Raw genomic sequence first — 25,798 nt, 5'->3', positions numbered from 1 at the left:
TCTGAAGCCAGGAAGCCCAAGAGGAAATGACTGAGCCCGTCTGGGTCCCCGCCCGCCGCCCGCAGGCGCTCTCCTGGCCACACCCTCCGCCTGCAGCTGCGGCCGCTGCCCTCTCTCCACGAGGCTGCCGGCTCCGACCCCCGCGCGGACGTAAGTCTCTCCTCCGACCCTCCGCCACCCTCTCCCCTCTGCCCAGGGCCCGGGCCCAGGTGAGTCAAGACTGGTCTTAGCGGATCCTCTCTGCCCCCCTTCATGCTTAGTTCCCCGGCCTGCTCTGCCTCACAGGGGTCCTGGGCTGCCCTGCCCGGCTTCCTCCGGCCACAGCCTCCCCAGTTTTCCTCTCCCTCTCGGACCATCCCTCCCAGATCTGCCCAGCATCACGTTCTGTCGTCCCTGCAGGGAGGTCCTGACACCACTCACTTTTTCCTCTGAGGTCAGGAGCACATTACTCACTCTTCCTCTTCCCTTCCTTGCTGGCTCCTGGGCTGGGAGACAGCCCCAGGGGGAGGGAAGGGGCCCCAGGATCTACCCCTGTGCCCAGGCCCCTCTGGGTGCCCAGCAGGGTCAGTCCTGGGGGGGCCAGTGCTTCTCTGCCTCAGGGGCGTCTGTGGACAGCGGCTGCTACCTGAAGCCCAGTTTTGTCTGATGTGTCTTGTTTTCTTTGGGGACCTGCAGAGGGAAGAAGGGGGTGGCTGCTGGGGGCCCCACTTCTGAGACTCTCCTGGGAGCCCTGGTAGGGGGTCCTTGAAACCAGAAGTACCTGCTCAGGCTGGGGAAGGGGGCTGTAGGGATCCCTGGGGCCGCCCTGGGCCTGCCTCACTGCCATCCTGGCTGACCCCAGCTCCTGCTCACCCCGTAGATGTCGCCCTCCGGTCGCCTGTATCTCCTCACCATTGTGGGCCTGATTCTCCCTACCAGAGGTAAGGCCCAGCCCTTGTCTCCACCCTGCTCCGGAGCCCCCAGCCTACCCCGAGGGCCCTGCTGGGTGGGCAGCTAGTGGGTTTGGATGCCTTGTCCTGGGTCCTCACCCCCTACTGAGCTGGCACCAGGAAGTGGGGGGGTCCCAATGAAGGGGCCAAGATTACATTCCTTTTGGACACCTCAGACCTGGGTGGCCGCCTCCAAGTCTGGCCAGAGCCTGTCCTGCTGAGCAGCCTCCATTTCACCTCCCAGAAGAACTGAGTTTGATTTGGCGAGGAGATGGGTGTCGGTTTTCTACTCGGCAGCCAGGAGCCCTGGGCTCCCAGCAGCGCAGCTCGCTGGATGCCCGGGTGATGCACAGTTAGGCAAAGGGGGTGAGCCAGGGCCAGCCCAAGAGCTGCAGAGGTCTCCCCTTCGCCTGGGAAGTGCTTCTGAAGGCAGCAGCTACGGTGGCATTGGCAGGTGCGTTCTGCCTGGCAGTGTGTGGGAGCTGGCCTTCAGCTTTACCGTATTATATTATACACGTTGCCCTGCCTGTTTCACAAGGAAGAAATAGACTCAGCAAAGGGAAGTGCCTGTGCTAGAGGCTAATGAGTGGAGGCGCTGGGCCCAGTCACGCTGCCTGTCCCAGAACCCAGGGCGTACTCTCACTGACCGCCGCAGTTCTCTCGGATACGATGGTTTCCGTGCGTTTCTTCAGTCCTGCAACAAGAATTCAGTGGAGCAGCTACTATGTGCCAGATCTTATTGCATGCACTGTGGAAACAGCAGTGTACAAAACAGGGGCTCACCTTCTATTTGGGAAGGACAGAAACCCGTTGGTAAATTGCATAGTACGCTAGAAGGTGATACGTGTTCTGGAGAAGAATAGAGGGCAGGAATGAGGATTGTTTGAATAAGGTGTTCAGGGAAGACCTTACGAGGAGGTGACATTTGGGCAGACACTTGCCGGAGATGAGGGAATGAGCCAAGCGGGTATCTGGGGCAATGAGTGAGTCTGAGGAACAGCAAGTAGGCCAGGTGGCTGGGTTGGGTGAACTAGGGGCAGAGTGGGACAAGGAGAGGTTAGAGGAGTGACAGTAGGGCCAGGGCGAGGCACTGACTGCATGTTAAGCAGTGGGGGAGACTCTACCCCCCTCCATCTCATTTCACACTCTCTAAGGCCTGAGAAGTAGATTCACTCATCCCCACCTTGCAGTTGAGGCTCAGAGCGGGTGACACAGCAAGGGACTGGTTGGGAACAGAATTTGAGATGAGGGCCCTGGCTGACTCTAGTGCCTGGGCTAACCCATATCTCCCATCCCACAAAGATGGAGGAAGGGTGTTGGGCATTAGCATTTCTTAAAACACTTCTAAGATCATGTTTGATACCACCAAAGCTGATCCATCCAAGAGCTGTCTGCTCTACTGGCAGAAGGACCTCCTGAATTACACCCCCCCCCCCCCCAAAGGCTTCAGAAGGGAAGGGCAAGTGGGGGTGTTGGTGAGAGGGGGACCAGAGCCTGGCTTCTCATCCTTGATTTCTCAGGACAGACATTGGAGGAGGCCACATCCATTTCTCTAGCAGACTCAACCACTGTGAATATTCATGCCCTGACTCAAGCCCCAGGTGAGGAAAGAGGGACAGATCTGGTAAGAGCCTGTCATTGCAAATAACAATGGCAAGACAATTCTCAAGCTGGACCAAACAGGTATTTTTGAACTTGTGTAACTGAAAAATCCAGGGATAGACCTTCAGGCATGGCTTGATCTAGGTTCTCAAAGGATGCTATCAGGAGCCTGTCTTCATCTCTTGGTTCTGTTTCCTCTGTGTTGGCTTCATTCTCAGGCAGAGTCTCCTATTACAGTGCCAAGATGGCATTTAGATACCTGGGACTTCGATCCTGCTTGCTAAGAATCCAGAGGGAAGAGAATTTTCCCTTCCCCAATCTAACAAATGTCCCAGAACTGAGTGTCATTGACCAATCATTGTGGCCACAGACACAGAAAGCTGATTAGCCAGACCTGGGTCTCATGTTCAACCTGCAACAGGGCTGGTGCCACATACCCACCTTCCCATCCCCCCCTGAATTAAGTAGGCTGAGAGTTGGGGAAGGATGGTTCCCCAAAGGAAGTTCCAGGGCTCTTACCAGAGGTGGGTGGATGCTGAGAAGGGGAATGGGAATCGGTGGGAGGGCAGGGCCTGAGACGGGGAAGATATTGCCATTGCATTTAGGCAACAAGGAAATGGCTGGATTAATTAAGTCATTTCCATGACATCAAAATTGAGTTGCTGTGGAAATACTCCTGTACCTCCATTCATGGACTTTTCACCTCTTCTCTCTTCTCTCCCTGTTTCTGGATTTCAGACGCAGTTCACCCAGAACTCCAGTCCACCCCTCAGACTTCAACCCTGCAGGCTGGTGGTGAGTGGGGCAGTGATATGGGGGGAGGTAGGCCTGGGACCAACATTGTTTCCCCGCTTCCCCTGACACTCTGGGTCTTTGGTTACCCATTTCAGCCCTCCCAACTCTCAATCCCCTGGTTTGATTTGTGGTTGGACAGCCAGCCAACTCATCCACTTCTTTAAAAATAATCTTTTGGGATCTTGAAAAATAACATGCATGTAGAAAAGTACAAAAAACATACATGTACAACTTAGCAGATTATTCTGAATTGAACCCCGGTGTAACCACCACCAGGTCAAAGAATAGTTTTGCAAACACCCCAGAAACTCCCGATGTGCCAACCCCATTCACTTCTTCCTTTAATCTCTTTATCTTTTCCCATTGTTAAAAAATTTTCAAATCATTTTTGAACTTTTTCTTGGGGTCTAGCATAATTCAAAAAGTGCTCCCCAATATTTCCCATTAATGTTTAATGACACAGGTGTATGTACATACATTCTTCTTGGAAGTGATTAAAAACGTGGTAGGCAAGACGAAATCCCTTTGCTCATTCCCCATCCTTGTTGTCTCTCCCATCTCGGGGAGGCCCCCACTGTGAGCATTGGGTTGGGAGTAGTTCCCCAATGAGATTGTATCACGGGTGTGTAACCTGGAGAAAATATGCTGACTGGGAAGTGTATTTGTGTGGGCTTAAGGATAGTATATGATTGTTTTTCTGCAACTGGCCTCCCCCCCCCGCCCCCCATGAAATAATGTTTGGAAGTTCTTCCCACATTCCCGTATAGACACTGATCTTGTTCTCACTGCTGTGTTCTCCACAAGTTACCTGTGCACAGTTAATGAATTGATGCACATCTTTTTAAAATATGTATTTTTATTGATTTTTTTAGAGAGAGAGGAAGGGAGAGGGAGAGAGAGAAACATTGACGTGAGAGCAGAACATCAATTGGCCGCCTCCTGCGTGCCCACAACCGGGAATCAAGCCCCAGCAACCGGGGATGGCATGGCCTTCGAGGTGGTGCTCTTGACTGGGAATCGAACCGGTGACCTTTTGGTGCATGGGATGACACCCAACCAACTGAGCCACACAGGCCAGGCCTCTCTGCACATCTTGATGAGCCCCTTGGTCACTTCCAGTTTTTTCCTGCCACACACAGTGCCACAAGGAGCAACCTTGTCCCTTTCCCTTTGATCCAACACAGCCCTTAGGTGGCTGTTTGGGTCTAAATATTTTACCCTTGTTCTCTTGTTCAACCTTCACACAAACCCTCTAAGGTAGAAATGATCGTTACCCCCACCTTAGAGATAAGGCCATGGAAGCTCAGAGTAACTTGCCCAAATGGTCACCGCATGTCGGTGACGTGGCTGGGATCAGGGTCCAGGAACCTGGCTGTAGAGCCCAGCTTTTGCCCACAACACAATGGGGCTAAGGACATGCACACTAAAATGTGTTTTCAAAGCCATGTGGAAATGGCTGCACTGATTTGCCTGCCACCAGCAGCCCCCAAGTCCCCCTTTCCCACTCCCGCAGTGCCACTTGGCTTGGGAACGTCATTGATTTGTGCCAGCGGGAAGAGGGCCCCTTGCCGTTCTGTGGATCCATGCCGCTCATTCACTCGCTTCTTGCCCTCTCCTCCCTGCTCTTCTGACCTCAGTAGAAACACCGACCCAGACCCAGACGACCCAGACGCAGCAACTGAAGGGAGAGACTGTGCTTCTAACCACAGACCCGGGGACGGATGAGCGCAGCACGGAAGGTAGAGCCTGGCACTAGAACAGCAACATGCAAGTTTTGTTTAATTATCTTCTAGGTCAGCTTTTCCCCAAGGGTATTTCTCAGAGCACCCGTTTGGGGAGTTCTGAATACATCTTCCAAACATTTTTTTTTGGGTTTGCCCAGCCCGTGCGGCTCAGTGGGATTCGCTGTCGAAGGTGTTTGCGGAACTCTGAGATAAAGTTAATCACGTTTCTTTCTGGCAGGATTTTCCAGAGTCTCAACAACCTTATTTGCAGCACGTGTTCCCAAGACGGGCATCTAATTTGTGACATTTTCCCAAGCCTAATAGACTCAGGACCCTCTCTTGTTCAGGTTCTTTCACGGGGCTGGGGCCGGGAAATGTGGCTAAGGTGTTTCGCTTGTGTATGTCTTCTTGTTAGAGCAGGAGCTTTTCAAGTGTAAATTACAGAAAACCCAGCTAAAATCAAAGCTTATTGGCTGCATATGGGCTGTGAAGTCCAGAGGTACCACTTTCAGGCATGGTTGGATCAAGGCGCTCAAGTCATCATGACAGACTTGCCCCTTGTCTCTGTTGTCTTCATTCTCAAGTGGCTTTCTCCCTCTTGGTGGCAAAGATGGTCCCGTAGTTCTTTTTTTTATTCATTTTATTTTATTTTTTAAAATATATTTTATTGATTTTTTACAGAGAGGAAGAGAGAGGGATAGAGAGTTAGAAACATCAATGAGAGAGAGACATCGATCAGCTGCCTCCTGCACAACAACCCCTACTGGGGATGTGTCCGCAACCAAGGTACATGCCCCTGACCGGAATCGAACCTGGGACCCTTGAGTCCGCAGGCCGACGCTCTATCCACTGAGCCAAACCGGTTTCGGCGGCTTTCTCCCTCTTGGTGGCAAAGATGGTGCCGTAGTTCTAAGTTTAGGTACCAAACGCAGCAGCTAGACCACATCTCTTTCTCATCATCTGCACCCCGAGGTCTAGAATTGACTTTCCTTGGCGCAGCTGGGGTCACATGCCCATGTCTGACCAATGAGAACCTGGGAAGAGGGCTGCTCCGATGGGTCAGGCCTGAGTTTTGTGCCTGGATCTTTGGGCTGGAGAACCTGGTCAGCCTTGTCTGAATTGCGTAGACCAAGAGTCAGGGAGGAGGTGGTTCCCCTTAACACCGGTGAGCAGCAAGTGTTACCAGAGGTGTGGGGAAGGGGGCTGAGACCGGATGAAGGTGGCCTGTGTGATGCTCCATATTTGAGGAGCAGCCTCTCCTGGAAAGGACCTGTAGCTTGGGCCACTCCTCGGCTGAGATACAGCCACAGTGTGCGTTTTGGGCACTGGGCAAGAGCGCCGCCTCGAAGGCCATGCCATCCCCTGTAACAGTTTTTGTGTGTTAGTTTTCCAGTGATGGCAGAAAACTACCGCACGCTGACAGAATCTGTCTGTTTTATGCCTGATGGAAGTGAAGGGTCTTGGGGAAGGGAACATCCCCAAGTGGGGTGTAGCAGCTCTGCCCACACTTCCCAATTGAGAAGACACCTCCACGTGCCCCACTCACTTGCTCTGAGCCCTTGCTGCCCCGAGTTATGCGTGCTGTCCCCTGCTCCCGGTTATGTGTGACCGAAATTCCGCTGAGCCTCAGGGCCGCCCAGACCCTGAGCACAGAAGCCACCATCTTTGTTTCTCTTGTGCTGGAGCTTGTCTCCCCGTTGGTTCCTGTCATCTGCTGGTGCAGAGCTGCCCAAGCTTCCCCTAGCTTCTTCCACTGAGAGCCCCTTCTTGGAATTTCCAAGGTCCCAGGGAAAGGCCAGACTGGGTCACGTGCTCCCCCTTGTGGCCTGGGTTACAATTGGCGAACCAGATAGACTAGGGAAGCCTGAGCACCGCCCTCCCTCAGCCAAAGAAAGGGGAAGCTGTTCCCAAAAGCATGGAGGGGTGCGTGCCAAGCAGATAATACCAGCCAACATTTGCCGGGACTTTGCTCAGTGCTGGACCCTGTGCTAAGCTTTCATGTATTCACTCAACGCTCACAACCACCACCTTAACCCCATTTTACAGGGAAGGAACTGAGGCCCAGAGAGGTTACTCTGCTAGCCCTAGGCCACACCGCCAAGTGGCAGAACCAGAATCTGAGCCAGGCTCTGGAGGGCCATGGTGCCTCGGCACCACACGCCGCCCAGGCTGTGCTTTACATTTTCTGTCCCTGCTATTAATCTTGCCTACCTCTGGGCAAGGCTTTCCCGACCATGTCAGCATCCTTGGCTGATGGATCATGTTTTGGGAGTGAGGAGCTTGGACTGGCCTGGGGAGCTCAGGGTTCATGAGGCAGCTTTTCTGCCTGTGGACTTCCCCCCGGGACATCAGACAGCAGTAGCCATTTCACTGGGACACTTCTCAGCGCCAGAGGGGCAGGTCAGGAGGAGGATCCTCTGGTATTTCCGGCCTGGGGGCAGAGGCGATATTCAACATGTTTTATAACAAGTGCCTCCGGGCTCTGTAACTGGGCCGGGGTCTTGGGGGGCACCCGGCCTGGTTCTGACAGATGTTATCCTTTACTTCCTGGGCCTGGGGCCGCCCACAAAGTCCTAGGAGAGGGGTCAGGAGGTTGGAGGGAATTTCAATATATTCATTATTTACTGGCTTCAGGGGTCGGAGTGGGGGACACATGTGCCTGCCCACTACATGTGTAGGTGTGGGATAGGGGGTTTCTCACAAAGACACAGCCAGTGATGCCCCTTGTTTCCCTCCCCCTTGGCTCGCTCCTGCCCTCCACCATCCTCTGGCCGCGCTCTCAGCTGATCCCACCGAAGGCACCACACGCTCCAAGCAGTCTCCAGACAAGGACTTCACGACAGACCCCGCCCGCAGGCCCACTGGTCAGTAACTCCCCAGGTTGGAAACAGGCTATTTCCTACTCACTGTGTGTTCTAGCACCTGGACTACGGCCTCAGTAGACATATGTTGGGTGAATACACAACTTCAAGGCTGGCAGAGGGAGGGTGCAGGAGAGGTGCGCAATATACGATGAATGAATACATAAATGAACGTTGCATGCAAGCCACCCCAAAACTCAGTGGCTCAAAATGACAGCCATTTGTTTAGTTTTTGAGAAACTCGAGTCTGCAGTTTGGAAGTTTAATCTGGGCTCAGCTGGGTGGTTCTCCTGCTCTCACCTGGACTTATGCATCTGAGATCGTTTTGGGGGGGTCAGGAAGGAGCTATGTTTCTAGAGGCGCCATGATTATTCCCCTTGTTCCGTCTTCCACTTCCTGACCAGCTAGGAAATGAGCAGATGGAAATGATATGCCCATGCGACACATTCATTCATTCATTCATTCATTCATTAAAAAGATATTCACCTATGTGCCAGGCACTGTTCTAGGTGCCAGGATACAGCAGTGAACAAAGCAACAAAAATCTTTGCCCTCATAGAGCAGACATTCTAGTGGGGGGAGAGAGACAAAAATAAGAGCCATATTAATTATACGTCATGTGGTTTTAAAGTTGTTATCAAGAAAAAAATAAAACAGGGTTAAGCTGAGAGAGTGACTGGGATCATTTTGTAAAGGGCATGGAAGGCCTCTCTGAAGAGCTGAAGGGGAAGCCATGAGGATACCTGGGGACGCACTCTGGGCAGAGGGGGCAGCCAGTGCCAAGGCCCTGAAGTGGTCTGGCAGGCCATGAGCAGGGCTGGAGCAAATGATGAGGGGAGACTGAGGAGGAACAGTTAGGGAGGTGGTGGGAGCCAGATTGTGTGCCACCTGAGAGCTTTAGGTTTTGTTCTAAGGGCACCCACACTGAGACACAGGTGTCCCCTCTCCCTGATCCTGTCATTCACTGGTTCGCTTCGCAATGTTTAGCTGAACTTCATCTTGCTCCCTGTCTGTCCCCTGCAGATTCAAGTGAGGACGATCCCTTCTCCTATGGTAAGTTACCCAGGGAGGATTCAAGGGGGAGGAAGGGTTAAGGCCCTCTTACCACACTCCTCCACTTTTCTCTCTGCAGATGAGTACACTCTCCGGAAACAGGGGCTGTTGGTCGCAGCTGTGCTGTTCATCACAGGCATTGTGATCCTCACCAGTGAGAATGGGCATTGGGTGGGAGGGGCACCAAGACTGGGAGGGAGGAGGCTTTGGGGTACACTATAACCCAGGGTGGGGGTAGGATCATGAAGGCCCCTGGGCAAGGCGATTTTAAATGAGGCATATCCCTTAGTTTTACAGCCATACAAACCACCACAGACTTCAGTGACTTAAAATGGCAGCCATCTACTTAGCATTCAATTCTGCAATTTGGAAATGTAGGCTGGGCTCAGCTGGGTGGTTCTTCTGGTCACTGCTGGGTTTATTCATGCATCTGAGGTCAGCTGCAGGTCAGCAGGGACCTCTGTTTCTGTTGGCACCTTGGTTCTTCACCTCATTGGCCTCGGCTTGTTCATGTGGTGGTGGCAGGATAACTGGATGGTGCCGTACCCAGGACTAATAGCAATGGGGAGCTGTAATTACACTGGCCTGAAGGGTCGAGAGAGAGAACCGTCAGAGAGGTTTGTAGCCACTGCATCATTGTAACCCAGCCAGGAGAGAGCAGGATGGAGGGGACCAGATACATAAACCTCTCTCTCCTGTCCTGCTCTCTCCTGCAGTGCCTCCCTGCCAATGCTGAAGTAGAGGGCGGGGGGCTGGGACTTTGGCGTCTCAGGTCAGCTGGCTCCCAGGGCCCGGCATCACATGGGGAAGGGAGCAGAAGGATACTAACAAGCAGAATAACTACTTTTGAAAAAAGTTTTTAAAATGCTGCACATTAAATAAAACACTGAGGCCACCAGTTTGCAAGCTCTCAGTTAAACCGTGTAACCTACACCAAGTTGTATTACCCCTCTTGTCCAACTTTCTCATCAGGAAAATGGGCACAGCCACATAGTTTTTGTCTTAAGGTGGGAGGCAGACCACTGGCAGTAATAAAAAGAGATTAACACGTTAACACGTGTCTGAACCTCATTGAATCAGGGGTCAAGCAACATGTGTTTGTTGATCCTGACTTTGTGTCTAGCCTATTCTCTCCCCTGTGGGAAAAGTGAGGCTCAGAGAGTTGGACTGGACCCAGGTCTGTGTGAGGACAGAGCCTGAATGTTAGTTCTGGGGCCATAAATTGTTCCAGAGACAAATATTTTGGGCAGCCACTCTGCGCCCAACCTGTGCCATGATGCTGGTCTTTCCCTGGGGAACTCAGAACTCACAGGGGGATGACAACAAACAAGCAGTAGGTCAGTGCCTGGCACGTAGTAGGTAAAGGCACTAATGAGCAGAGTGGATACAGAGAAAGGTAATAACCACGAGGAAAATAAAGCCATATGATGTGACTGAGAGGGAGAGGGAGAGTTGCTCTCTCTCAAGAGGTGGAATCAGAACTGATTCCTGAGGATGAGAAAGATGATTTAAAGAGCCAAAGAGGCAGAGGGCGGAGCCCCGGGTGCAGCAATGAGCTGAGCCTGTGGCAATGACTGTGGAAAGAGGCTGAACAGGCCAGGCATCCGGGAAGTAAGGGTGGTGGCCAGGAGCTCCCTTTGTCTTCTAAAATCCCCTCTCATTCACTGTGGTCCAGCCTCCTGGCCTCCCTGCTGCTCCTTCCCACCCCAGGGCCTTTGCAATGACTCTTCACTCTGTGTGGAATACCCTTCCTCCAGATGTCCAAGTGGCTCCCCCATCACCGCCTTTGGGTCTTCTGCCTCCTTCCTGGCTTTTTCTTTAAAAAAAAAAAAAAAAAAAAAAAAAAAAAAAATATATATATATATATATATATATATATATATATATATATATATATATATATTTTTATTGATTTTTTTACAGAGAGGAAGGGAGAGGGATAGAGAGCTAGAAACATCGATGAGAGAGAAACATCGATCAGTTGCCTCTTGCACACCCCCCACTGGGGATGTGCCCGCAACCAAGGTACATGCCCTTGACCGGAATCGAACCTGGGACCCTTCAGTCCGCAGGCCGACGCTCTATCCACTGAGCCAAACCGGTTTCAACCTGGCTTTTTCTTTATAGCATGCATCACCTTCTGACTTATCACCGCCTGTACACTTGACTTGGTTTTTTGTTGTTATTTTTTTAATCCTCATCTGAGGATATGGTGGTTGTTTTTTTAATTGATGAGAGAGAGAGAGAGAGAGAGAGAGAGAGAGAGAGAGAGAGAGAGAGAGAGAAACATAGATGTGAGAGAGAAATATCAATTGGTTGCCTCCCATACATGCCCCAACTGGGCATTGAACCCACAACCTAGGTATGTGCCCTGACCAGGGATCCAACCTGCCATCTTTTGGTGCACTGGATGACAATCCAACCATCTGAGCCAGCTGGTCAGGGCTAGGCTATTGATCTTATTCCTGGTCTCCCCCACTAGAAAGCCAGTTCTACTAGAGCAAGTATTCTAGTCATTCTTGTTCCTGGCTGTATTCCCAGGGCCTAGGTCAGTGCCTGGCACGTAGTAGGTACACAGCAAACCTTTGTGGAATGAATAATACACAAGTTAGGGAGGTTTCCAAAGTGCTCCTCCATATGTGGGAGAAGGTCCTCCCTTGGGCCCTGCACCAGCTCTTCTCTGCTTCTTATCACTTGCTCAGAGCTGCCTTGGTGCTTCCTGAGGAGCAAGGTTGATGGGCCTTGTCCTCCAGCATCCAAAGCGCGCGCGCGCACACACACACACACACACACACACACACACACACAGAAATCAATATTGTTCCAACTTGTGATTGGATCATTTCCTTCATCCACAGGTGGCAAGTGTAGGCAGTTGCCCCGATTATGCCGGAATCATAACAGGTGAGTCCATCAGAAATGGGGGCTGATGACCAAGGTGCCACCAGCTTACCATGCCCACCTGCCCCCTCCCCTCACAGAGCCTACAGAGTCACAAAAGCCCAACCTGAGAGGGAAGACCCAGATGGAGCCAGAGCTGATGGCCAGAACCTCCTGCCTTCCCAACCCTGCCTGCTCTGAGGGCTGTCCAGCTCGCCAGGCACTGCCCCCACATTGACCGTTCTGTTCAGAAAAAAGTAAAGCACTGCAATCCTTGTCTCTCAATCTCTGGTCATTCATGACTGGGAGTGGAAGAAAGTGGCAGGAGCTGGGGACAGGCTGCCTGAGGACTAACGAGGAGGTCATACTGAGAAAACAAGGTAAGAGATATAGTGAATGAAGCCAGCCTGGGGTAAAGCAGGAGAGATGGGGGAAGGGCTGCAGGGGTTCTGGTCAGTGCTGGATTCTACCCACGACAGCTTGAGACCACTGGCCTGGTCCATGCACAGAGGCCGGTGTCCAATGTCAGCTTACCCCTGACATTTTTAGGTAACCTTGGTAACGGGGCTAGCACAGTGGAGGTCCCAGCCCCTTGGTGACCCCCTTTTCTTCACAGTCTGGGTCCCTCCAGCATGCACACATGAGTGTCGGCCTTGCATGAGTGTGGACACCCAGCCTGCATATCCGAGCTTCATCCACACCACCAGCCCACAGACTGGGCTGCCTCTCGATTTAAGGGGGTGCCCACCAAGAAGACAACATAGGCCCCGGAGTGGGCTCAGAGAAATGTGGATGGGAGCTGGGTCGCAGGCTCCCAGAGCACGGTTAAGTGGAGCACAGGCTCCAGGGGACACGTCCTGAAGGCTCCTGGGTTCTTCAGCCTGTGAGGAGGGGCTCAACCAGACCAGGCCGGAGCAGGCCCTCTGAAGAACAGGGCTTGGGGCAGAGGCCTCTACCCAGGTCTAAGGGTCACCCTGCCTACGTAAAGGGATAAGGTCCCGTTCACAGGTGGTTGCATAAGAGTATTTCACAAACTTCAGGTCACAGCCTATTCATGGATTACAAAATCAGTTTGGTGGGCTGTGAGTAACTTAAAAAAGAAGTGATCCTATATAATAAAGAGCTACTATGCTAATGGTTGTGACGCTCTCACGCTGTAACAACTGTTCAGCAGGAGGCTGCGTGTGCAGCGGGGCGGAGCCGCCACGTTGCTCTGGAGACACGGTGGAAGCGGGGAGGCACCTGGAGGAGGCAGGACCATCCTTGGGGGAAGCAGGGAGGCAGGGAGGGCGGGGGTGAGAGCCTGTAGTGCCCCCCTCACCAGTCCTTCACCACCCACTGCTCGCACTCAGCGTGCCAACTGCCCACCTGCCAGGGGAAGGAGCGCAGCGCGTGCGCCGCCAGGAAGCGGCGCTTGAAACTCCGCGGTAGGCTGGAGGCTTCCACGCTCTCCTCTAGTGCCATGATGGGGCGGAGCCGCCGCATTGCTCCAGAGATTGGGGGGAAGTGGGGAGGCGCCTGGAGGAGGCAGAACCAGCCCGAGGTGACTCCCGGGACTGAGGGCGGGGCTTGAAGCAGCCAGAGAAGGTTGGAGGGAGCGGGGGCGGGGCCAGGCGGGCTTGAGCTCTGGGTGGAGAGGTTAGGGTGTCAGGCGGGGCGGCAGGCAGGTGGGCCACCTGCACGCGGGTGGGTGGGGCTGCACGATTTCGTGCGCTGGGTCACTAGTAAGATATAAAAGGAAATATCAGTGTATCAAATAATATAGCTATATATATATATCCTCTTCTCAATTTCATCCTACCTGTATTATTATTTACTTTTATTTTAATAAATCAACTCACTTTAAATCTTAAGTACATTTATTTTAAAAACACTGTCATGTATGGAAAAAGCACTTCTTCGTATAAAAAGAACATAGCCAGAAAGATAAACCTAATGAAAACAACACATATATGTGATATGTATCATAAATATGTGACATATTCTGTATTTATGTATATACACATAAATTATGAATAACACGTATATTATATATGTGATGGACATTGTATGTGATATGCATATAGACATATAGGGAGAATACTAAAAATATTTTTGATCGGCAGCTACCAGCAACAGAACAGATGCTTAACCAATCAGGAGGGAATATCACTCATATACATATTATACGTATATTACATATGTACACATACACATACATATGGTCAACTCTTTTTGACTTAAATGCATTATTTTAGAAATTACAATCATACATGGAAAATCGGTACTGCTTGATATAAATAGAAGATAGCTACAAAGATAAACCCAGTGGAAAGTAACAAGCAAAAAGACTAAGTGCATTCTAGCTGGAAACTGACTTGTTGGCCAAGGGCTCTGAGCCAGGGACCAGAGCCTGCTCAGTTGGAAAGACCAATTGTCTGCTCAAAGACACTGCAGAGTTCGGGAGGCCAAGACCGCTCTCGCTTCTGACACCAACTGCGTTTGTCCCCAAGGCCACCCTTAGGGTTCAATGATTCACTCGAAGGACTCAGAGAACTCACTGAGAGCTGTTATACTCTCAGTTACAGTTTATTACAGTGACAGACACCAGGTTAGTATTTGCCAAGAAAAGGGACACATGGGCAGAGACCAGGAAAGTTCCAAGCACAAACCTTCCAACTGTCCACACCCAGTGGGATCGTGGACAGAGCTACCTGCCGGCAACAATGTGTGACAACCTGCATGAGGCACTGCCACCCAGGGAAGCTCCTGCACCCCTGGGGTCCAGAGCTTTCATGGGAGCTCAGTCACAGAGACATCACAGACCATCCACACGGTCCCCTTAGTTTCCAGTCCCTGTGGAGGCTGAGCTGGTATCTGTGGCCCACAGACCCCCTCCGCCGCCCCCCATCAATCCATGGTTAGAAAGAGCACCAGGTAAAGAAAGATGCTCTTTAGAGGCAGGACATTCCCGGAGCTGAGGGTGAAAGTCAGACCGCTCTTTGGGTAAGGTTAATTCTTTGCCACACAGAGCCTCCCTCCCTCATATCATTTGATGCATTAAAAGATATTCAAAAGTTATACCCTCTCTCATGATGGGATTCCATGTGACTTAGTATTATTTGGGGCCTAAAACCATGTCATGTGCCACCCCTGGAGCACAGCCTGGCCTGGAGTATTCACCAGCCTCCAGGGCAGATCGAAGGCAGCGCTGACCCACTGCACGGGTGATTGGGGGACTGGCTCTCCGGGTCCATTCACCGCTCATTCCATCCTCCCTGGGGTGAGATGAAAAGCGAATCCTATGTTCCTCATAGGGGTTCTGGATGTGGCTCCAGCTCTGCTAGTTAGAGGCCCTCCTATGAGATTTAGAAGGCCAAAGAGAACGTCTTTTTGCCCAATTGGCTATATTATGCTGCCGTGTTTGTGAAGGTGATGAGGTTTTCAGTGACACCATTCCAGTATCCAGTCACTAACCAGTGGGAATTAAGATGCAGTTACGGCCGAAACCGGTTTGGATCAGTGGATAGAGCGTCGGTCTGGGGACTGAAGGGTCCCGGGTTCGATTCCGGTCCAGGGCATGTACCTTGGTTGCGGGCACATCCCCAGTGGGGGGTGTGCAGGAGGCAGCTGATCAATGTTTCTCTCTCATCGATGTTTCTAACTCTCTATCCCTCTCCCTTCCTCTCTGTAAAAAATCAATAAAATATATATATATTTTAAAAAAGATGCAGTTACACACACACACACACACACACACACACACACACACACACACACGGCATCTAAATGGTCAGTAAACACACGAGAAGATGCTCAGTATTATTAGTCATCAGGAAAAAATAAATGAAAATAAGAATGAGACACTAACAATACCAAGTTGAAAGAGGATATGGATCAAGTGGAATTTTCATACATTGCTGTAAATTGTTACAATCACTTTAGAAAACTATCATTTTCTTTAAAAGATAGATGTAAACTTAACAAATGGCCCAGCCATTCAATTTGTAGATATTCATCCAAGAGAAAGGAAACCAGATGTCCACACAGAGACTCGTACCTGAATGTTTGTAGCAGCAATATTTGTAATAGCAAAAAAACTGAAAACAACCCTAAAAGGCCATCAGTATAGGTGAGTGAATACCAGCTGTGGCATTTGTGTGCATAGAATACCGCTCAGCAATGAAAAGGGGGAACCACTGGTGCACACGACACATGGACGAACCTCAAAAGCTTTATCCTAAGTGAAAGGAGCCAGATACAGGCGTCAGACTATAATTCCACCTTCATGAAGTCCTGGAATGAGCAAAAGTAACCGACGGTGATAGAAGTCAGAATAATAGTTGCCTCCCCTTGGACAGGTTGCTCAGTTGGTTGAAGCATCATCCAGTACACCAAAAGGTTGTGGGTTCGATTTCCAGTCAGGGCGTGTAGAGGAGGCAAACAATAGGTATTTCTTTTTCACATCCATGTTTCTCTCTTCTCTCTCTCCAAAATCAATAAAAAAACAAACAAACAAAAAAAAAAACACCAAAAAACATTCTCAGGTGATGATTAAAAAAAAAAAAAGAGAATAACAGTTGCCTCTACTATTATGTTGCCTCTACTGTGGGGATGTGGGGTTGACTGAGAAGGGGCATAAGGGAACGTTCTTGAAGGATTGAAATGTTTGGTATCCTGATAGTGGTGCAGATTACAGGAATATATATTGCTCAGAACTGATTGAAGTGTACACTTAAGATCTGTGTACTTTGTAAATAATGCCGCAATGAACATAGGGGTGCATATAGTCTTTCAAATTAGCATTTTGGGTTTCTTAGGATATATTCCCAGAAGTTAAATCACTAGGTCATAAGGTAGTTCCAATTTTAATTTTTTGAGGTATTATGGAAGTGTATGCCTGAAACCTACATAATTGTATTAACCAATGTCACCTCAGTAAATTCAATAAGAAGGAAAGAAAGATCTGTGTACTTTACTATATGTGAGTTATACCTCAAAGCAAACCACAACAGAATTGAAAACAAAAGGGAAATTATGTCCTGGTTGGTGAAGACTTTCTGCTCCTGGGTCAGAGGCAGAGCAACAGGATCCGGAAGATGCCCTGTGCAGTGGGGCCGCCTGATTGGGGTATAGGGAGGCGCTCCCTATATGGATCAGTTTGGTCATTATGAAATAATAGAAAACATATATGCTGGATTTTACCACCTGTTCCGGACATGCAGCTCCTAAAACCCTTGTAATTTCCTAGGCGATAAGAGCACCAGGAGCATCTTTTGTTGTAATATTTGTTCTTTGACCCCGATTCCTGATGCAGAGACCTTAAATCCCTCGGAATTTCCTGGGTCATAGGAGTGTCTTTTGTTCTAACGAGGCGATGTTTCACGGGCTCCAGGATGGGGCCAGGGCACTAGAAAGTCCAGGACATGATTAGAAGTTTAAAACTTTCAGCCCCATTCTCTATCATCCAGCAGGGAGAGAGGGGCTGGAAAGTGAGTTAACGATCAATCATGCCTGCATCATGAAGCCTTCATAAAATCCCAACAGTATGGGGTTCAGAGAGTTCCTTGTACTGGGAGGGTGACACCAAAACTCCATGGGAACAGAAGCTCCTGTGCTTGGGACCCTTCCAGACCTCACCCTATGCATCTCTTCATCTTGCCGCTCATTGGTATTTTTTATCATATTTGTTATCTTATATAATAAAAAGCTAATAAGCAAATGGTCATCATGCCCTCACGCCATCACGCTGTCATGTCATAAAGGCTCAGACACTCAACACTGGGGAGAGGAATGGGGACCAGCCAGGCACAAATGAGCTTGTGAGAGAGGAATGGGGACCAGCCAGGTTGTGGCCCGGGAGAGGGACAAGCTGCCCATCCCGCAGTCCCGGGCACCAGCAGCTGCGCCTGCACCTGTGGCCTGGGAGAGGGACAAGCCACCTGCCCCGCAGTCCCGGGCGCCTGTTGCTGTGGCCTGGGCAAAGCCGGCCTGGGTCCTGGATGCCTGCGGCTGGCCAGAGGGAGGGCAGCCTGGGTCCTGGGTGCCTGCAACCAGCCGGAGTAGGGAATCCTGGGTCCTGGGTGCGGGGTGAGGCAGAGGAGGTTAGGGGCAATCAGGCTAGCAGGGGAGCAGTTAGGGGTAATCAGGCAGGCAGGCAGAGGTGGTTAAGGGCGATCAGGCAGGCAGAGGTGGTTAGGGGCGATCAGGTAGGCAGACAGAGAGGTTAGGGGCGATCAGGCAGGCAGGCAGGCAGGCAGGCGAGCGGTTAGGAGCCAGCGGTCCCAGATTGTGAGAGGCAGTCAGACATCCCCTGAGGGGTCCCGGATTGGAGAGGTTGCAGGCCGAGCTGAGAGACCCCTGCCCCTGTGCACAAATTTCATGCACTGGGCCTCTATTCTATATATATATAAAAGCCTAAGTGACTGTCCAACCATTTGACTATTTGACTGTTCAACCAGTAGCTATGACACACACTGACCACCAAGACACTCAATGCACAGGCATGGAAACATGGAACAGACTTATGAATCTCAGGGGGATGGGAGGAGGGGGGGGGGCAGGAAGAGATTAACCAAAGATCTTATATGCATACTGGAAGCCTGGTGCACAGATTCGTGCACCGGTGGGATCCCTCAGCCTGGCCTGCGGGGATTGGGCCGAAACCAGTAGTCCAACACCCCCTGAAGGGTCCCAGATTGTGAGAGGGTGAAGGCCAGACCAAGGGACCCCACTGGTGCACGAATCCATGCACCGGGCCTCTAGTTATACACTGAGTGGCCAGATTATTATGATCTCTGGACGCATAATAATCTGGCCACTCAGTGTGTGTGTGTGTGTGTGTGTGTGTGTGTGTGTGTCTGTGTGTGTATCAGTGGCCTGGTGCATGAATTCGTGCATGGGTGGGGTCTGGCCAGCCTGGCCAGGGGGAGGGGACATGGGCGTTTGGCTGGCCTGCCTGCTGGTTGAACTCCTGGTTGAGGGGACAATTTGCATATTAGCATTTTATTAAATAGAATATACACTGAGTGGCAGATTATTATGTGCTCAGAGATCATAATAATCTGGCCACTCAGTGTATAATAAACTGGTAAATGTAAGCATTTCCCTGATTCTGTGAGCTATTCCAGCAAATAGCCAAATCCAAGCGGGGGAAGTCATGGGAACCTCCAATTTGTAGCCAACTTGGACAGAAGTTGTGGGTAACCTGGGGACCTGGTAGCAATCGACATCTAAAGTGGAGGGGGGCACTCTTGTGGGACTGAGCCCTTAACCTGTGGGGTCTGCACTAACTCCAGTTAGTGTTGGATTGAATTGAATTGTAAGACACCCAGCTGGTGTCACAGAGAATTGCTTGGTGTGGGGAAAAGAACGCACACACTTGCTATCAGAAGTGTTGTGAGTGTGGTAGTTGTGTGTGAGAGCAAAGGAGAGACACAGGAGGAGTGAGGTTTTCCTCACAGTCATGTCCTGGGAATCATTTGCAAAGTCATAGCCTAGAGCCCACTCAACTAGCCTTTCCAAAGAGCTGGTCAACCTCTAATTCCCTATATCGAGCCAGCCCATTTTTGAAAATTGACAGAAATAAATAAGGTAAAATCTCAGTAGTTTACAACAGAAGTTTGTTTCTCACTCACACTGCATGCTCACTGTGGGTCAGCTGGGAGTGATGCTGCAACCCAAGTTGATGGAGAAGCTGCTAGCAGAAACCTTTCTAGTTATCGCTGACAAAAAGAGAATGAGGTGAGGCACACACTGGCACTTGTAGCCTCTGCCAGGGGGGGGGGGACACACAGCATGTCTGCACACGTTTCATTGGTCAAAGCAAACCACCAGGCCATATTTGAGCTCAAGAGGGCAGGAAACTATAATCTGGATATTGGTGAACAGTAGTCGTACAGCTTGCCACAAAGGGATTCATTATCTCACATAGCAAAAATTCTGGAAGTAGAAACTGTATTCAACTGCAAGTGGCATAAAGAAGGTGGTTTATTTCTCTCTCACATAACATAACACGGAGGTGTGTAGTCTAAGGCTGGGGAAGGGGTTCCTTGATGTAATAAGGGACCAGACTCCCCATGACTTACTGCTCCTCCATCCTTAGCACATGGCTCTAATCCTCAAGGCCATGAAGTGGCTGCAGAAGCTCAACCATCATGCTGACACCATGGTAACTAACTAGTTATTAATAACAGGAAAGGGGCAAAGGGAAGGCCAACTATTTATAGGCATGTCATTTGGGCAGCTTCACCAGGAAGCTAAAGCTGTACACTCCCCAGGGAGCCACCAGTCTGCTCCCTGCAGATTCCTGGGGGAAGGGACTGGACAGGGAGGAGAGTCCCCGCCCGCCCAGTACAGTTGGGGTGCCATTGGGAAGGTATTTGTCCATCACACCTGGGAACAGGTCGTTGGCCAGAATGGGTGTGGCCTCTGCAAGGGTGTGAAATTTGGGATATTTAATCCCCTAAATAAAGGAGTTCACTCTCTTGGTTCCTCTTGGTGTGTTGTGTTTGACTCCTAGCTTGTGAGGCTCCTGCTTCCTGTGTTCGTCATGGGCCCTGTGAACCCCACACACAATAGACTAAAGGACTGTAACCAGCCTGATGCTGAACTGGATCTGGCTGCAACATGGAACGGAAACTCTAGACACTGGCTTTGCTTCCAGCTCTACTGAAACCCCAGCTACACTTCTATAACTGGATTAAGAGAAATGGGACTTTGGAAACCCAGGGATGTGATTCCACACAAATACAACCCACTCATCCTCCTGTGAGAGTCTCAGAAAATTATTTTCCTAGAGATATCATAAGGACTCCACCCCCAGCACTCAGAAGGGAAAGGGACACCTCACTTTCCCCAGTAACAATGCCGCATTCCAGGGAAAAAAAGAGGAAAGAGGAAAAGGAAAAGGTGGGCCTTGGCTGGGTAGTTCAGTTGGTTAGAGCATCATCCTGATACTCCAAGGTTACAGTTTCAGTCTCTGGTCAGGGTATGTATAAGAAGCAACTGATGAATGCGTAAATAAGTGGAACAACAAATTAATCTCTCTCTCTCTCTCTCTCTCTCTCTCTCTCTCTCTCTCTCTCTCTCAAAATCAATCAACAGCCCTAGCTGGTTTGGCTCACTGGATAAGAGCTTCGGCCTGCAGACTGTAGGGTCCCAGGTTTGATTCTGGTCAAGGGCACATGCTCGGGTTGTGGGCTCAATCCCCGGTAGGGGGCGTGCAGAAGGCAGCCAATCAATGGTCCTCTCTCATCATTGATGTTTCTATATCTCTTTCGCTCTCCCTTCCTCTCTGAAATCAATAAACATATATTAAAAAAAATCAATAAATAAATAAAAATTTTTTATAAAAGCAAAAGATGGGAGAAAGGAACCACTAGGTGACTCAGTTCCTTTTAGAGAGTTTCCAAGATCCCCTCCCAAAGACTGCTACTTGCTTCTGATTATCCACCTCTCTCTGCAAAAGCAAACTGAGAAACAGAGTCTTTTGGCTGAATCCAGGACATCCTGAGTGCCATCAGGGAGAATAATGCTGGAGTCTGTTGAAACCTCCAGGGACAGAACACTGAACCTCAGACTTGGAGAAGCATTAGAGATCTCTCCAGTCGTGCCTCCAGTGCTCTCCGAAGGCTGTCATCTGCTGCCCAGACCCCTCTGGCACAGGACACTTCTTTATGTGAAGTTTTGAACTGCAGCCTCCTCCTTCACATCAGGGGAGAGATTCTTGCCAAGAGCTAATGGAGTGGCTCCTGTAATGCAGCCAGCCTCCTGAGCACAACAATGACAAGGTTCTTATTCTGGAAGAATTAAAGCCAAATTACATTAACTGAAAGAAGTCTGATTACTCATCTGAAGCTAGATTGTGCTTTTCTTGGGGTATTGGGAGGGACCTTCAATGCTTGCTTCAGTAAGGTGTGTTTGCTTTAAGGAGGCTGCTGAGTCAATGTGCTTCAGCTCCTGCTCCTGGGAGATTAAACAGGATTTGACACATCAAACAGCTTCTAAATTGGCTTTGTAATGCAGGCGTCCTCAAACTACGGCCCCGCGGGCCACATGCGGGTGTTTTTGCCGTTTTGTTTTTTTACTTCAAAATAAGATATGTGCAGTGTGCATAGGAATTTGTTCATAGTTTTTTTTAAACTATAGTCCGGCCCTCCAACGGTCTGAGGGACAGTGAGCTGGCCCCCTGTTTAAAAAGTTTGAGGACCCCTGTTGTAATGTGTCCACTCGTCTAGGTTAATCTACATTTTCCAGAACTCCTCTTCCCATGTCTCTCTGCTTATGGTTAGGGAGGGCCACAGAGATGTTCTCTTGGGAGATTGGCTGGGTAGAGGCTGGAGCGGCAGCCTTTTGTGGCTTACACGTAAGATAGCAAGTACTGCCTAGAGCCTCCTTCAGTCTCTTCCATTCCTGGGCCAGGTGTGTGCTTAGCTCCATCACGAGGGGCCCTGGTTTCAGCAGGACACCTGCACCACCAAGGCAAAAGGCAAAGAGACTAACATGGGGTTCAGTCCATTTTCATGGACTCCAGCCTGTGCTTGTGGGTTCCAGATTGCTCTTGGTCTCCCCAACCTTACACCATCTTCCCTTCCTCACTGCCTGTCCCATGGACGTCATGTTCCAGGATAAGCTCAGAGTTAATAGCCTTACAGAGACAGCTTAACCAGCTCCCACAGTTGTGAAAGGTCAAGTTCCTGTAACAAATTGTGTGTGGTTCTGCTTTGCTGACACAGAATTTGGTCTCAGAGAGGAGCAGTAGCTAGGACCTGTAGGATTGGTATTGGGAGAGGAGGTGGGCTTTCAGGGAGGTCAGGGTACATAGGGAGCACCTGCAGGAGTGCTCACTCATTCGTTCTCCTCTTCTGGGATGTGGGTAAGGTGGAGTCTGGGGGGCCCAATCTGGTGGCTGTAATACTTAGGGGACTTCAGCTCATGTGATGGAGGTGTTCTGGGGATGGGTTTTCATCTGGAAAGGTGGAACCATGGGGTATGCCCTGACAGTTTAGCTGCATTGGGGCAGTTAAGAGTACCTGATAAGGGCCTTGCCATCAGGGCTGTAAATTATTGATAGATTTCCTTTAGGAGGAGTAGGGGGGATGTCTCCTGCAAAGGCTGAGGGAAGATCTGATCAGCATGTTCTTCAGTAATTGTCAGATGAGATGTAAAATGGGCACATAGTCTCTGAGAGGGGTCTCTGTGCAAGGAAGTTTGCTAATAAGAAGAGTCTTCCATACATGAGCTCAAAGGGACTAAGAAAGGAGGGTGTGGGGAGAGATTGCCCCGATGTGCATAAAGGCTAGAGGTAGGAGAGTAGTTTAAGGTTCTTTAGTTTCGAGAGTTAATTTAGTTAGGTGAGACTTAATTCAGAATTTGCCTTTTCTACGTTGCCTGAAGATTGGGGCTTGTAGGGGGATGAAAGTTCCACTGGATGCTCAGAGTGGAGGGGACCTGGTGAGTTTTTTGAGATCTGAAAGCAGGTCCATTTGGTCCATTTTCTGATTGTAATGAGGTGGGTCAGACTTAGTGGGGAATGGCTTCTACCCACCCTGAGACAGTATCTATGGGGGTTAAAAGATATTTGTGTGTTTTTAATGGGGGCATGTGAGTGAAGTCAATCTGCCAGTCTTGTCCAGGGATTTGGCCCCTAGACTCATGAGCAGGGAAAGGAGGAAGTCTAATCAGTCCTTGGAGAGTAACAAGTAGAACAGGTTTTGGTGACATCTTGCAGTAGGAAGGCTAGGCTAGGACATATGATGAAGGGTTTTAGGAGTTGTAAATATATCCCATATGTAGGGAATTGTGAATAGTCTGTAAGGTATCGGGGGGCCTGTCCCTGGGTAAGGATATATTTTCCCTGAAATTTTAACCATGGATCTTCCTGAGTGGCCCCAAGAGCTAATAAGGACTGAAGTTCCCTGGGGTGTATTAGGGTGTTATATGGGGTATAGCTAAGAGCTGGGGAGATGGAGGCTTCCTCTGAGCCGCTGCTTTGGCCTCCTGGTCTGCTTTGTTGTTTCGCTATATTACAGGATCATTCCCTACTTGGTGTCCTTTGTAGTGCATGACTTTTAAGAAGGCTAGGAAAGGGGAGAGAGGTTCCTAAACACCAAGCAGGAAGGCCTGTGAGGCTTTCAGTGATAGTGTCAAGGACTGGGAATGACCCGTAGAAATAAAGAAAGTGTAGGCTCAGATATAAGGACTTAAGCAACAGGAGAGAGCCTGGGAGGGGTTGCTTTACCTTACTAGGAGAGAAGGGGTCCCTTTGGACGTCAGGGGTGATTAGGCCCTGACTCAGTGGACAAACTTTTTCTAGAACTTTCAGAAGCATTTCTACCCATTCACAAATAACCAGCTTTAGCCTAAAAGTAAACAACCAGCATTTCTTAGATTGACATTTATCAACACACTTTAAGCACACTCTTACTTTCAAGAAAATATACACTCAACGAAGTACAAGAGACCTTCTGTAATAAAAACTAAGAGCAGGCGAATTAAAACATGTCTAGCAATCAATGTTTCAATATTTTAAGCTATTTTAAAATATTTAGATGTTTATTACTTAATGCAGCAATGCTCCAAAGCCTTTAAGTCACCAAAGACTTCAGAAAGTTATGTGAAGGCCTATGAGGCTGGAGAAAAGGACAGGGGTGAGGGTGGGGATGGAGCGGGGGAGGGAGCAGGTCCAGCAGCCTGTTCCCAGGCCTCTAGCCTCTTGGATTCAAAATTGCCACATTTTCCCTTAGAGATAACATGCTACGGTTTGGGAGATAATGAGTTCAGCTTCTGATAGTAGCCATACTGTGAAGTAAGCATGGGCAGTAAAAGTTGTTCTTAGGGAAAGGTGGGGTGGGTGTGGGTGAGAAGGCACTGAGTCAGAGCAGTTTTCAGAGCATTAAAGGGGTGAGAATGCTGGCCTTGGGATCTAAAGGCTCAGTGAGTGGTCCCTTTGCTCAGTGGGAGAAGACTAAATTTGGGAACCCAGAGGTGAAAGTATCCAGCGAGCCCAAGAAAGGAGACCATTTCTTGTTTAGAGGAGGGGATAGTCGTGGAGGAGATAGGTGTTTACAGTCCAAGGAACGGCTCGGCCTTATGGGGTGAGAGTGAAACTGAGGTAGGTGACTGTGGTTTGGGACATCGGGCTTTATGAGGGGATGCATGGTAGCCCTGGCTGGGCACAGAGGTAGAATGAGAAAAGAGTGAATGGGAGTATTTAGTAAGATGCAGTGTAGAGGTGAAGTAGCTAATGGCTGTGAGACTAATCCGTCAACCCCCATAATAGAGACTGAGGAGTGGACAAGGGTCCCAGCGAATTCGGAGAGGGCAGAATAAGTGGCCCCAGTGTCAATTAAAAGGGAGATCGGCTTACCTGCCACCACAGTCGTTACCCGAGGCTCTGCCCTGGTGATGTAAGTCTGTGGGGCCCTATCAGGGCCTGGGCAGCTTCTTCAGTGGCCAGTCCCAGGAGGTCTGGGAGCTCCAAACAAGATCCAGAGGGCGGCCTTGCTGGACTGACTAAAGTCCGACCCGGAGGGGCCAGGCTACAGTCTGAGTTCCAGTGCCCTTCCCTTCCACACGTTGGGCAGGGCCCAGGCGGGGGTCTGGGGTTTGAGCAGGACTTAGCTCAGTGTCCTTATTTGTTGCATTTGAAGTGTGGGCCCAGAGGAGGCTTAGCCCCTGACTTACCCTTGGTAGGAGGACTGGCACTTCATTTGGGGTTCGTGAAAGCGGTGGCTAGGAGCTGGAAGGCCTCTTTCTGGGCCTCAGCCTTGGCCTGATCTCGCCTTTGTTTTTGGATTTGGGTCTCCTCCTCTCTATTATTAAAGACCTTAAAGGCCAGGTTAATGAGGTATTTTTGAGGGGTTTGTGGACCTCTGTCTATTTTTTGAAGTTTATGGTGTGTGTCAGGGGCTGATTGGGCTATAAAATGGGTGTTCAGAAGAAAGGTTCCCTCTGGGGAGGTGGGGTCTAAGGT

General features: G+C 50.0%; 1 protein-coding gene across 4 annotated transcripts; it reads left to right on the top strand.

Annotated features, from left to right (window-relative positions):
• The first annotated feature begins 68 nt into the window (after positions 1–68).
• FXYD5 (FXYD domain containing ion transport regulator 5) lies at positions 69–12,129 on the top strand. 4 transcript variants are annotated; one of them, XM_054711285.1, is made up of 10 exons: positions 69–150; positions 860–920; positions 2,450–2,530; positions 3,270–3,326; positions 4,964–5,065; positions 7,834–7,914; positions 8,935–8,964; positions 9,044–9,118; positions 11,823–11,868; positions 11,946–12,129. In XM_054711285.1, the coding sequence occupies exons 2-10, from the start codon at positions 860–862 to the stop codon at positions 12,043–12,045; spliced, it is 633 nt and encodes a 210-aa protein (XP_054567260.1). In that variant the 5' UTR covers positions 69–150; the 3' UTR covers positions 12,046–12,129. The 4 variants fall into 4 exon arrangements, with proteins under 4 accessions (XP_054567260.1, XP_054567259.1, XP_054567262.1 ...); XM_054711284.1 differs by having other exon boundaries at positions 69–209; XM_054711287.1 differs by lacking the exon at positions 69–150 and adding an exon at positions 367–433.
• The last annotated feature ends 13,669 nt before the right edge of the window (positions 12,130–25,798 follow it).

Source organism: Eptesicus fuscus, chromosome 21 (genome assembly GCF_027574615.1).
Source record: "Eptesicus fuscus isolate TK198812 chromosome 21, DD_ASM_mEF_20220401, whole genome shotgun sequence".
Lineage (NCBI taxonomy): Eukaryota > Metazoa > Chordata > Mammalia > Chiroptera > Vespertilionidae > Eptesicus > Eptesicus fuscus.
This window is presented reverse-complemented; position numbering and strand designations above follow the sequence as displayed.